The sequence below is a fragment of the Gymnoscopelus microlampas genome (assembly GCF_963454915.1).
Source record: "Gymnoscopelus microlampas genome assembly, chromosome: 14".
Lineage (NCBI taxonomy): Eukaryota > Metazoa > Chordata > Actinopteri > Myctophiformes > Myctophidae > Gymnoscopelus > Gymnoscopelus microlampas.
In genome coordinates this window covers 36,751,043-36,765,637 of record NC_139951.1, presented here as the reverse complement: position 1 = coordinate 36,765,637, position 14,595 = coordinate 36,751,043, and the positions used below count along the sequence as shown (strand labels likewise).

General features: G+C 41.0%; 1 protein-coding gene across 2 annotated transcripts in view; it reads right to left on the bottom strand.

Moving 5' to 3' along the window:
- The window catches only part of LOC311060996 (zinc finger MIZ domain-containing protein 1-like), a 227,418-nt gene that overhangs the window by 51,138 nt on the left and 161,685 nt on the right, over window positions 1-14,595 (bottom strand). For both annotated transcript variants that reach the window (XM_084079451.1, XM_084079452.1), the window contains exons 5-6: window positions 10,868-10,981; window positions 5,943-6,048 (exon numbers count right to left, since the gene is read on the bottom strand). In XM_084079451.1, coding sequence (XP_083935577.1) covers window positions 5,943-6,048; window positions 10,868-10,981 — 220 coding nt within the window. The remainder of the gene's footprint in view (window positions 1-5,942; window positions 6,049-10,867; window positions 10,982-14,595) is intronic.

The window sequence follows — 14,595 nt, the reverse complement described above, 5'->3', positions numbered from 1 at the left end:
AAAATAGTGGGTTTTTTTGGCAAATCTTTGAATATTACAACTTCTGGGGTTCCCTGGAACAAAATATTTTGAGATGGAGGTCCACGGCCAAATGCATAAAAAAAAACTGTTAGGATTTTAGATTTAGATAAATTTAGAAGACATTTGTAGAATCCCCCAGAACCAAAGATCTGAGTTACAAACGTTCACTTTTAAAAAATATATATTAAAAGATTTGCACATATTTGCACATATTTTCATATTTTTTTTCAAAAATAGCAGATATACAAGCTCATAGCGCGGCACTTGGTGCCGCGCTATGAGCTTGTATATCTGCTATTTTTGAATACCCAAAGAAATCTAAAAATGACACAGATGCGTTCCCGGTCTTAGTGGATTAAACTGTGACTTTTCTAGAAAAAAAATGTAATGGATCCCTTGTAGTTATTGTTTAGGTTATAAGCTCTTAATACTTTTCATCTACGGTCTATAAATACACGGAATCTGTGTGTGTAGCTGTGGTTCTGTATCTGTCTATGTGTTGCGTGTGCCAGTTTTGCACGACGCCAGCATACGATGTAGGGCATATGAATTTACCAGGAAAAAACAAACAAACAAACATTTAAATATGGAGATACAGGGTTCCTGCCCGACAGCATCGTTAAATGCAACAATCTACAGTATGAAGTGAACTTTGGCCTGGATGACATCCAAGGAAACCTGGCAGACATGGGTCTAAATGAATTATTGTTTAAACAACATTATGCAAAGGCCACTGTATTCAATTAAAAAACTGAATTCACCTCCTCCCTTCACATTCCAGCCCTCCCCTCCTCTCTGCCTCCTCTCTGCTCTGCAGCTAATCTACCCGTCTCTTCTCCACTTGATTTGTTCTTCTCACTGCTGGAAGAAGTGATTCACACTCCGATTTCTTTTACAGTATTTGTAAAAGTAGCAACAACACAATGTAAAAATCAGGTATTTTTTGTTGAGGAAAAAGTACAAAAGTATTGGCATCAAAATATGAACAGCGGTGTAAAGTAACTAAGTACATTTACTCAAGTAGTGTACTTTTTTGAGGTATTTCTACTTAGTGGAGTAAATTTCAGTGCTGTTACTTCTACTCCACCACATCTCAGAGGCAAAACTGTTACTTTTACTCCACTACAATTACTTGAAAACTGTAGTTACTAGTTACTTTGCAGATATACATTATGACGTTATAAAACATACATTAACCACTTTAGCCCTATTTTATACCTAGGCTATTTGAAAATTGTAGATATAAGGCATCATAATGTGACAGAACGCGTTGTGAGCTTGTAGATAGGCTATATGTTTGAAACAGACAAAAACGGCTTAACTGGCTAATGTTTGATTTGTAATAATAATCTAAATAGGCAAACTATCTTGTAACTCAAGTTGTCAAACAACTGTTAGTTGAGTACAAAGTACAATATGTGCCTCTCAGATGTAGTGGAGTAGAAGTATAAAATATTGAAAAACGAACACGATCAAGTAAAGTAAAAGTACTTCAAAATTGTACTTCAGTGCAGTACTCCTACTAAATGCTCGTAGTTCTTTTTTTCCACCAGTTTGTTCTCCGCTAGCTTTCTTAAGACGACGGCTCCAAATGGCTGCTGGGTGAATGGACAGACAGACACACTGACTCCCCTGTCTGTCTGTCTGTCTGTCTGTCTGTCTGTCTGTCTGTCTGTCTGTCTCTGGTTTGTTGGATGGCCGACCTGCTGCCGCCATCCAGGCCAGCGTCATGTGATTCACTCCCCTCTGGTCGCCGGGCAACGGCCCTGTTGGATGTCAGGGAGCGGGGCCTTTCCCCTAGGGGCCCCCGTGGGAGGGTTGTTTAAGAGCCGTCTCCCTAGCTGCCAGTGTGGGCTCTTTCTGTCTTAGCAGCACACTCCTTGTCTGGGGCCTCTGTACTGTGGCGCTCTCTCACAGAGTCCGAGCCTTTTTTGCAGAAGAATGCAGACTGTGTAGTGGTTTCTATTGACGGTATCTCCCTTTCTTTGGCTTTTTTTCCCCCTAGTGCCTAATCTGAACTAAAGATGTATTAAACCACACCAAAAACCATGTCTAAACTTAACAACATTAACAGTGCCTGATCTTTAACTGAGATGTATTAAACCGCTACAAAACGCATGTTTAAACGTAACCATATTAACGGTGCTTAGTCTTAACTCTTTCTGTCTTATAACCCATTAAGACCGGGAACGCATCTGTGTAACCACTTAAACATTATTTTTATACTTTTTTATGCTATAAATTTGTGCAAATCTTTGATTATATATATATTTTTAAAGCAAACATTTGTAACTCAAATCTTTGCTTCTGGGGGGTCCCTGGAAAAAAATATTTTGAGATGGGGGTCCGCGGCCGAATACATATCATTTTGGGGTTCTTGACATGAAAAAGTTTGAGCACCACTGATATAGAAACATACGTTTTTCAGAAACCTGTTCGGATTTAGAAGACATTTGTAGAATCCCCAGAAGCAAAGATTTGAGTTACAAATGTTCGCTTTAAAAATATATATACTAAGATTTTTCAAAAAATAGCAGATCTACAAGCTCATAGCGCGGCACTCGGTGCCGCGCTATGAGCTTGTAGATCTGCTATTTTTGAATAGCCCAAATACATCTTCAAAATGACAAAAATTATGCTTTCCCGGTGTTAAAGGGTTAAGTAACTCACTCCTTGTCTGGGGCCTCCGCTATGACGCTTTCACAATGTCGGAGCCTTTTTTGCACAAGAATGCAGACTCTACTACAGTGGTTTCTATTGACGCTATATACCTCCCTTTTCTTTGGCTTGTCCTCCCCGTCTCTCTCTCTCTCTCTCACTATCCTTTCTCTCTCTTTTTTTATACAGCATTTTAGCAGGTCTCTCATCTAAACTGCTAAAGCATTCACAGTATTTATGCACATACATAATTGACCATGAAATACGCTTCTAAGATGCTGTCTGGACCCGACCAGACTGCTGCTCGCTTTGCTTTTGCTAAATTATACTACTGCTGCTGCAGGAAATTATTCACCACCGAGTCACTGCTGAGATTTGATATGGAATTATCAACATCAGATCATTTGTAAGATGAACTTAACCCATTAAAGATCGGGAAAGCATCTGTGTCATTTTTAAGATTTCTTTGGCTATTCAACAAATAGTAGATCAACAAGCTCATAGCGCGGCACCGAGTGCCGCGCTATGAGCTTGTAGATCTGCTATTTTTGAAAAATCGTGAAAATGTGTGCAAAACTTTGAATATATATATATTTTTTAAAAGCGAACATTTTTTACTCAAATATTTGCTTCTGGGGGTCCCTGGAACAACATATTTTGAGATGGGGGTCCACGACCAAATACATATCATTTTGGGGGTCCTTGAAATGAAAACGTTTGAGAACCACTGACATAGTAACAAAAGTTTTTTCAAAAAACTGTTAACTAGAAGAAATCAGGTCCTAATGGGTTAATTGGAGAGAGGATGTAATTTCTCTCCTAAGGCTAAACATGGAAGCAAATATCACATGATTTGAAGGCTCTATACCATCATGAAAAATCACACCTAGTGTGAATTAAGCGGTGCCTTTGTATGAGTTACTCCCTACTGCCTTATGCTGCCTTATTACTGACTCCCTACTGCCTTATTACTAACTCCCTACTGCCTTATGCTTCCTTATTACCGACTCCCTACTGCCTTATGCTGTACTTAAAGTACCAAAAGTAAAAGTACTCATTATGCAGATTCACAAGTTGTCACATGTATAAAAATCTTTTGAAAATAGCAGATCTACAAGCTGACAATGCGTCGCATCGCGACGCATTGTCAGCTTGTAGATCTGCTATTTTCAAATGGCCGAAATAGGGCTGAAGTGGTTAATGTATGTTTTGTAATAATAATAATCAAAGTCTACAAAATAACTAGTAACTAAAGTTGTCAAATAATTGTAGTGTAGTAAAAGTATAATGTTTTCCTCCGAGATGCAGTGGAGAAGAAGTCAAAGTATTGGAAATCGGAAATACTCAAGTAAAGCACAAATACCTCAACATTCTACTTAAGTACAGTACTGTACTTAAGTAAATGTACTTCGTTACTTTCCACCCCTTGCCCTAGCAGCCAGCAAGTCAGCAAAACAGATTTCTCCTCTTAACCCAAGACAGGTGGAAGCTGCAAATCAAAAACTGTTGAAGGGACTACAAAATATTCCACTGTAACCACAGTTATCTTCTGAGCCCTCTGACAGCCTATACGTCTTCATTGCCGTCGTCGTGCCACAGCACGCTCTTTTTACCCCCTAGCTTGATTACAACAAACAGCAGCCGAAAAAAACGTCTAAAAAGAATCCATCACTAAGAGAACCTGGCCGTCTCACAACTGCATAAAAAACTCAAACTCAAACGTCAGTCAGGTTATTATTTTTAGGCTTTTCTGTAGCAAACTTATTACTGAGGATTTTTGTTCAGTGTATCAGTCTTCGTGAAAGGAAAAAGTAAGAAAGCAAAACAAATTTGTGCTGTGGGGGTCTTTAAGCCATTAAGACAGGGAACACATCTGTGTCATTTTTAAGATTTCGTTGGGCTATTAAAAAGATAGCAGATATACAAGCTCATGCGCTATGAGCTTGTATATCTGCTATTTTTTTGAAAAATCGTGGAAACTTTGCGCAAATCTTTGAATATACGTTTTAAAACTTTTTTTTTTAACTCCGACGTGTGCGTCTGGGGGTCCCTGGAACAACATATTTTGAGATAGGGGTCCGTGGACCAAATACATATCATTTTGGGTGATCCTTGACATGGAAAAGTTTGAGAACCACTCATATAGCAACATACGTTGTTCAGAAATGTATGTAGGATTTAGAAGATATTTGTAGAATTCCCATTATAAATGTTCGCTTTAAAAAACTATATATATTCAAAGATTTGCACAAATGTTCACGATTTTTCAAAAAATAGCAGACTCATAGCGCGGCACTCGGTGCCGTGCTATGAGCTTGTATATCTGCTATTTTTGAATAGTCAAAGAAATCTAAAAATGACACAGATGCGTTCCCGGTCTAAATGGGTTAAGCGTTGAATAGCTCGACAGTAAGGTGGGACAATAAATAATACAGAAAGAAAATGGACAGTCTGTTATTTTCTTTATCGCTGCCATATGACAATATAACAATATTTCAAGCTACATATTGTACCTGTTTTATGCTGGTGGTATAGGGCCTCTTGACGTTAATAAAACTAAATGAAATACGTGCACCATAATGTGAGGTCAGGACTGGGCTTAAACATTTAGTTATAGAGCCAAACAAACTCTCTAGGCAAACTTTATTGTTGTTGGACGTCAGTTAGAACTCACTGTGTGACTACCGTCTGTCGCAAGAAAAACATGGGCCAGCACACACAGTAAAAGTCCGGGTTGTTAATTAAACTCTGGGAGAGAATAAATGGACGGACAAGACAAGAGTCCCTCTGATGCCAAATGTATCTACGAGCGAGCTTGTAGATCTGCTATTTTTGAAAAAATCTTGAACATTTTGTGCAAATCTTTGAATATATATATATATATATTTTGTTTTAAACATTTTTTAACTCAAATCTAAAACCATCATACCCAAAATTATACATTTTTGGCCGCCGCCCCCCATCTCAAAATATTTTATTCCAGGGAACCCCAGCAGCAAAGATTCGAGTTAAAATGGTTGTTTCAAAAAAATATATATATTCAAAGATTTGCACACATTTTAATGTTTTTTCAAAGAAATAGCAGATCTACAAGCTCATAGCGCGGCACTCGGTGCCGCGCTATGAGCTTGTAGATCTGCTATTTTTGAATAGCACCAAAGACCATCAGACATGCCACTTTTTTTTCCACTAGCCGAGGAGCTAGGCCTTGCATTGCCAGATGGAGAGAGACAGAAGCACACGAGAAACAAATCTGCTCTTACCTGCTGATTTTGGAGTGAACTTGTCCCTGTTGGCAGCACACACGGCCAGGAGCCGATAGCCCAGGTCCAAGTCGTAGCCTTGCTGTGCGGCTACGCGGCTCACCACCTGAACACACACACACACACACACACACACACACACACACACACACACACACACACACACACACACACACACACACACACACACACACACACACACACACACACACACACACACACACACACACACACACACACACACACGTGGAAAAAAAACATTTTATACTTAAGTAAAAGTATCAATACTGAAATGTAGAAATACTCTGTTAAAAGTTAAAGTCCCGGAATTAAAAATGTACTTGATTAAAAGAACAAAAATATTGGTTTTAAAATGTACTTAAAGAACCAAAAGTAGAAAGTACTCATTATGCAGAATGTCCCATTTCACACTTTTTTCAAATGTATAAAATGTATTAAAACTATTTTGAAAAATAGCAGATCTACAAGCTCACAATGATGCGACGCATTGTGAGCTTGTAGATTGGCTATTTTCAAATGGCCGAAATGTATATAGGGATATAGGTATATAAGTGGTTAATTCATGTTTTGTAATAATAATCTAAATCTACAAAGTAACTAGTAACTAAAGTTGTCAAATAATTGTAGTGGAAGAAAAGTACAATATTTGCCCCTGAAATGTATTGGAGTAGAAGTAAAAGTATAGAAAATTGGACATAAGCTTACTCAAGTAAGAATACTCAAAAAAATATTTTCAAATAGGGATCCACGTGACCAAACATATTAATTTGGGGGGTCCTTCACATAAAAAAAGTTTGAGAACCACTGGCTTATCAGGACAGCATGTAGCTGTAGACAGGAGGTACATGAGGACAGACAGACCATCCAGTCAACATGTGGCTGTGGACAGGCGGTACATGGGGACAGACAGACCATCCGGTCAACATGTGGCTGTGGACAGGCGGTAAATGGGGACAGACAGAGAGACCATCCAGTCAACATGTGGCTGTGGACAGGCAGTACACGGGGACAGACGGCGTGCCTTGTGGAGCCAGGGTGCAACGCAATGTCCTACTGAGAGGAAGCATTAAGTGAAAGCTCCTACATGCCACAGGAGGCCCTGTAAATCAGCCTTAAGTGGCACACGTTTGCTGTGATTTAGCAGTGCCATTATCTGCTCAAAGAGGGCCTCCTCCTCCTCCTCCTCCTCCTCCTCCCATCCGCCTGACCTCAAGGACATGTTATAGCCTGGGCCTCCTGCATTCTGCATGCAGCCTCCTTCTGCTTACGGCCTCTCAGAGAACCAGGCTTCCATGTGTAAAAAGAGGATGGTTTCTATAACCACGTGAGCCCCATGTCGTTGCTGTCAGGCAGAAACCTCTTATCTCCATATGTTAACTTTTTGTGTTTTTTTTTCGTAAATTAATGCCCTACAGCACGTGGTTCTCAAACTTTTTCATGTCAAAGACCCCCAAAATGATATGCATCTGGCCGCGGACCCCCATGTCAAAATATTTTGTTCCAGGGACCCCCCAGAAGCAAAGATTTGAGTTACAAATGTTCACTTTAATAATATATATATTCAAAGATTTGCACACATTTTTAAGATTTAAAAAAAATAGCAGATCTACATCTTAATGGGTCCAACTGACACAAAACATATTATATTCAAAGACTTGCACTCGGTGCCGCACTCGGAGCCTGTAGATCTGCTATTTTGGAATAGCCAAAGTATAAAAGGTTATAAAGTGGTTAAGATTATTGTGATGCAATATTAACACATTTTGCTGGGGACCCCCTGGAACCCCCCCAAGGACCGCACTTTGAGAACCAACACAGTAACTGACCCCTACTGTTGCACCCAGGAGTTGTAACTGAGGTTGTATATACAGCTGAACACATGGCTGCCTGCCTCCACCATATCATTAGTTCTGTACTAAGTATACATTATGTCTGATGTGACACCAGAGAAAAGAGTACACTGACTGTATATCTGACCTGTATTTATAGGAAAGAACCCGTTAAGGAGATATATGAGCATAACTTGTCTAATTAGAATCTAAACGCGCAGAAGGGACGCTTGCCTAAATGGTAATTTCAGTGTAAGATGTTAACAAGTAGCTGTTGTTCTAATTTCAGCAACTTAATTGCAGTGGTGGAAAAAGTGCTAAGTTTCACCGCAAACGAACGCTGCGTTCATGATTTACGGCATTTTATTCAAAACGGGCCACTCCTGCATACTTTAGATGTCAATCTTAGCCAATCAGGATGGAATATGAAAAATCTAAAATATTTTTTGATCACATGACTATAGAGATCATGTGTACCGATTTGTGTGAAATTTGGATAAAATCTGAAGGAGTAATATAAAAAAATGTGTTTTACATAAGTCGGCCTCCTGGTGGCGCTATAAAAGGCATATGTGAAAAATCCAGGGCAATGTTTTTTTCTTGACCTCTAGGGAGTGTGCATACAAAGTTTTACACAGATCGGTGCAGTTATAGGTAAGAACACGAATTGGCCTGTTATAGCGCCACCATGAGGCTGATTTGAACATTTTCAACTAGTATTTCTTCCTCAGCCTAGTGGGAATGGGTGTGCAGAATTTCACAGAAATCGCACGCTGTGTTCATGATTTGAGCCATTTTGTTCAAAACTGAGCACTCCTGCAAACTTTGGAAGCCAATCTTAGCCAATCAGGATGGAATCTGAAAAATCTGAAAGACCCGTTTCGTTTAATGACTATAGGGATACTGTGTACCGATTTGTGTGATGTTTGGACAAAATCAGTAGGAGTACAGTAAATAATTAGTTTTGCAAAAATCGGCCTCCTGGCGTCGCTATAACAGCCCCATGTGAAACCAATATCGATTGATTGATGTACTTTATTTAGTAAGACATGAGAACAACAGTACACGGAAGTACAAATTCACAATACAAGGTCTACTAAACTGGAAGACTCATTAAGCACTGAGCTTGTTTAAGATGAGATCCCCATGCACTAAATAAACTTAAGAGGACAGCTTGAACTGCTGCTGAAGCAAAGAAAACTAAGAAAGCCTCAAGATTTTCCTCAGCAGGAAACACACTGAATAAGTGAGATAGAGGGAAAGGCACATGCTGACGCACATTAACCCATTAAAACCATTTAACCCTTATTTTATACTTCAACTATTCAAAAAATAGCAGATATACAAGCTCATACTGCGGCACTCAGTGCCGTGGTATGAGCTTGTATATCTGCTATTTTTTGAATAGCCAAAGAAATCTTAAAATGACAAAAAAATCGACCGATTCCGGAGTACAAATACTCTGCATTCCTTCTTTTGGCCGTGTATATTACAAGCACTTGTTCAGTAGGATTACAAATTGTACCCCTGAGAGAGAGAGAGAGAGAGTTATATATGTGTCTCTTATCCAGCGCTGGAGGCAACTGTGAAGATCTGCATATTACGCTGAGATATGGCCCACGGTGACAAGTGATTGACACGTCTTAAGTCAGTCCTTATTCTAATTGAGTGAGAAGAAGGCAATGTGTGTGTGAGCGCTGAACTTCACTGAAAGCCATATAGAAAGCGCTCATAATTGGATAACAGAATGGTGACACATGTACTGATTGCACTGGATCCAGAGGAAGTTGCCATGATACTGTATATATCGTCTCTGTCGGGGTGGAAACCTTGTATGTCCAAGACTATTACTTTTCATAAAAAAGAAGCTGAGTTCCAATGGATCCAATGTAGTTATTATTTAGTCACGCAAGCTCTTTTTGGGTTAAAGGGATAGTTCACCCCCCACAACAGTTTTTTTCTTATAGATTAGTCACCCCATGGAGACTTGAATTCATGGATATCTTTTTTAGTTTTTGTCACATTCCTAAGCCAATAATTTGACGACCCGCAGTGGTTCCAGTAGGAGACACACAAAGAGTCTCCTTTGTGTCTACTACCGGAACCGCTGCCTACCGGTCCGCTGGTCATCAAATTATTGGCTTAGGAATGAGACAAAAACAAAAACATATCCATGAATTCAATTCTCCATGAGGTATTTTTTTAGACTCAAACACAGATAGACTCAAACGCTTTCACTTTTAAATATCTTTTTCCAAAAATGTAAAAAAAGATCAGCAGATCAGCTATTTTGCTACATTGAGCCGCCATAGTATGACGAAGTAGGGCATTCATTTTGAAATATTATGGAGATACAAGGTTTCCGCCCGATGGCAACGATGTGCATTTGACATGAAGGGAAGAAGCGCATTTTTTCTTGACGCAATTTATCTCCTCAGGGTGTTTAGCATAACCTTGCAGGAAACTATCCCCGCCCCTTTGTGTCCGAGTTCCAATCAAAACAAGCCCATTTCTATGCAAATTGTTGAAGATTTTAACATATTTTGTCTTGCAGCCGGACAGTGTAACAAAAAAAGTTAAGTCCATTTTTTCTTTTTTACAAATGCCATGGTATGCTTAGAATTCAATTAATCAAGTAAGGGAAAAGCCAATAGGTACTTAAATAGGGGGAATTAAAGGCTACGGAGCCTTATTTCTTTAAGAGCAAATTGATTGCTTTGTGGTTTGAGGACGTTCGCTGCATCCTTTAAGTGTTCCATGGATTTTGCTGATTTCATAAGCTAGCTACACAGAACACACACTGTAGCTGCTGTGCGAGTCAATGAAAGATGACTAAATTCCAATAGCTTCTGTCGGGTGAGAGAATGGCCCTTTATTTTTTTTCCAACGACCTCAGTTGAAGATCAGGCAGCAGAACATTGGTATTCCGCCGTCCCTAAGGGAGTTACATAAACAGCCAATGCAGCACTTGTTTTTTACCCAGCCCTTCTCCCGTCCTTGAACCCTCTCTCTCTCCAGTGTGTGTGAGACACACACCGGCGGTGTGTGGTGGGGTGGGGTGCGCCGCACGCTTACCGTTAAGCATCCCATCAGGCTCTGCTCAAAGGGACGCTGGAAGGCGCGGGGGTCACCGCACCAGTCTAGCAGCTCCGTCGCTGCCGTTTGGAAATTCGCTGGATTTTGTAAGTGCTGTGTGGAGGACAGAGGGACGGATGGGGGCAAAAAAGAGAAACAAGTTAGGGTTCAATAACACTTAAAGGTTGCAAAACATAACAACATAACGCGTGTTAACCCGTTAAGACCGGAGAACGCATCTGTGTGTCATTTTTTTGATTTTTTTCTTCTTTGGCTATTCAAAAATAGCAGATATACAAGCTCATAGCGCGGCACCGAGTGCCGCGCTATGAGCTTGTAGATCTGCTATTTTTGAAAAATCGTGAAAATGTGTGCAAATCTTTGAATATATATATATTTTTTCTTTTTTAAAGCGAACATTTTTTTAACTCAAATCTTTGCTTCTGGGGGATTCTACGAATATCTTCCAAATCCTAACAGTTTTTTTCTTTTTAAAATGATGTTGCTATAATATCAGTGTTTCTCAAACTTTTTTCATGTCAAGGACCCTGTGAAGGATCGGCCACGGACCGCCATCTCAAAATATGTTGTTCCAGGGACCCCCAGAAGCAAAGACTTGAGTTAAAAATGTCCGCTTAAAGATTTGCACACATTTTCAACATTTTTCAAAAATAGCAGATCTACAAGCTCGTGCCGCGCTATGAACTTGTATATCTGCTATTTTTGAATAGCCAAAGTATAAAATAATGATTAAAGTGGTTAAAATCTAAAATGATCCGGTCTAAATGGGTTAACTTATAGAAGTATATGGTGGAAGTGGATATGGATGTGTCAGATGGATAACTGCTGTCAAACCTCAGATACTGTAGATGCCTGTTACTAGTCAGTCTGCGTTCTAGTGCAACAAGAGGCAAACCAATAACATCCTGAATAATTTAGATCAACGGCGAACATAAAAAAGCACCATTCTTTACGACTAAATGTTGGCAGTCAGTCACTGCAAGGAACACAGAAAAGGTCGAAAGTATAAAACCACTTGAACGCCAGCATCCATATTCTGAGAGGAACATTGGCCAAAAATAGCTGATCTACACACCACGTCAACGCGCTGATGAGCTTGTAGATCGGCTATTTTCGCCAAAGAGATTAAGGTGTGGACAAATAAAAATGCAGTTGTAACTCAGGTTGGGTTTTTTAACTCAAATCTTTGCTTCTGGGGGGTCCCTGGAACAACATATTTTGAGATGGGGGTCCGCGACCAAAAGCATAAGATTTTGGTTGGTCCTTGACATGAAAATGTTTGAGCACCACTGATAAATAAGCAACATACGTTTTTCAGAAAACAGTTAGGATTTGGTGGTTAGGAAGATATTTGTAGAATCAACCTCAAGTCTTAAAAAATAGCAGATCTACAAGCCGCGCTATGAGCTTAAGTATATCTGCTATTTTTGAATAGCCAAAGAAATCAAAAAATGACACAGACGCTTTCCCCCTAGTCTTAATGGTCTTAATGCACTGGAGTGAAGGGTGTGTTCCTGTTCCCGGCCGATACACAAACGACACAAGAAGCAAAGCATGCTTCCACTTTGCACTCCGTGGGTCTGTGCAGCCAGCACCGCCTTCCCATTCAGTGTAATAAATCTCCCTGTATATATACGGCTCTATATATATGTGAATAGTTGCACAACACAGGACCTCATTTCACAGGGCCCGGCCCGGCCCTCTAGTCGCGGCGGCCGGGCGCTGTATGACTTTATCTGACAGCGGGGCTCCTTGACCTTCGGGTTCACCTCTAGAGCGCCATCCCCCCCCCCCGTCCCCCCCCTCCACTGCATCCTGGCTGCAGCCCCGCTGCACTAATCCTGTTGTCTCTCATACTGTACATCAACAAGAGGCTCTGCTAACAAACGCACTACTTTATAGGGGACAACTACAGCTTACACACCGCGCTGGCTGCTGGCCACTGTTGAAAACACCATTCTCATATAGTCATGATATCATTTTTTATTTTTTTTGAGAGAGAGAGAGACAGAGAGAGAGAGATCCTCTAGCACAGTGGTTCTCAAACCTTTTTATGTCACGGACCCCCAAAATTATATGTATTTGGCCGCGGACCCCCATCTCAAAATATTTTGTTCCAGGGACCCCCAGAAGCAAAGATTTGAGTTACAAACATTCGCTTTAAAAAAATATATATATTAAAAGATTTGCACACATTTTCACGATTTTTCAAAAATAGCAGATATACAAGCTCATAGCGCGGCACTCGGTGCCGCGCTATGAGCTTGTATATCTGCTATTTTTGAATAGTCAAAGTATAACATTTGGATAAAGGGGTTAAAATGATTGCGACGCTTAATTAACTAATTTTGCTGGGGACCCCCCCATATATTTTCACAACTTTTGTGCGGCACTCTTGCATATAGCCCTGTCTGGAAAATGTATTGACAGGTGCATGTCATGATATCATTGGTTAAAATTGGTCAGTAATGCTACTGTCGCGGCCCCCCAGAAACAAGGTAAACAGACACAAGAGGGTTGTCGGCTTATAAAGTGCACGGCTGCCTTCTTGACGTGTGCGTGCACGGCGTGGTGCGCTCCACTGTCACAAGGAAGCAGAGCAGACAAGACAAGACAGTAGCAGCAGCAGCAGCCAGGGATTGACTCTATCTTATACCCCATATGATCTTTAGGGGGCAGCAGAGGTCAGGATTTCATTAAGGTAAAGATTTCATATCAATTTACAAAGCAGGCCGTTTGACAAGCAGTGGCCGGATGGAACCAGTCTTGTTTATCTTTAGTGCATGTTATGTGGCGGGGCTCTCACTGCAACACCCCACCCCTTCTACAGGGTAAATCTTTGTAGGGGGGAGGGGAGGGGGGCGGAGGGGGGCATGCCGAGCATAAGAATTCTGCTGGTGGATAAAGTCTTCATGGAGAGAAACTCCACATTCACAGATGCTAAATTTAGATGAGTCTGGGAGCTATACGCGGCAAGCAATCAGTGTAGCTATAGCGAGTATGGTGGTCTGGAGGAAAAGGGGGGCGAGGGGGGTTGTGGGGGGTTAGTGTTGCCAGATTCTGTGAGAGAAACAAGCAACCAGGTCTAGGGAAAAGAAACAAGCCCAAAAGAAGCGACTATATGGGCCACGTGAGCACTTAAAACATAATACATCAGCTATTTGAAAATAGCAGATCTACAAGCTCCAAAGGGTCGAGGGGGGTTGGGGCTAGTGTTGCCAGATTCTGTGAGAGAAACAAGCAACCAGGTCTAGGAAAAAAAAACAAGCCCAAAAGAAGCGACTATGGGCCACGTGAGCACTTTAAACATATGCATCGGCTATTTGAAAATAGCCGATCTACAAGCTCACAACACGGCGCGAAGCGACACGTTGTGAGCTTGTAGATCGGCTATTTTCAAATAAAATTTTGGGGGGAAATTGTAATAAGCAGACCTGGCAACACTGGTTGGGGGTTGGGGGGTGAGGGGGGGGTTATGTAGAGGGGGATAACAACACCACCAGCACCACTCTGGCTCCAAGTGATTACTGTTCTTTGCACTCTGAACAATTGGTCCCACCAGTGTGGCTGTCACGCGGCTAGGCTTGGCACTGCCACGCCACAGATGTTACCCCCTACTCCAGCCAAGACCCACCAATCAAACCTAAACTAGTAGCCAGGAGACCCCCGTCCCACACTCCCCCACCCCCCCTCCCCGGGTGAGAGAC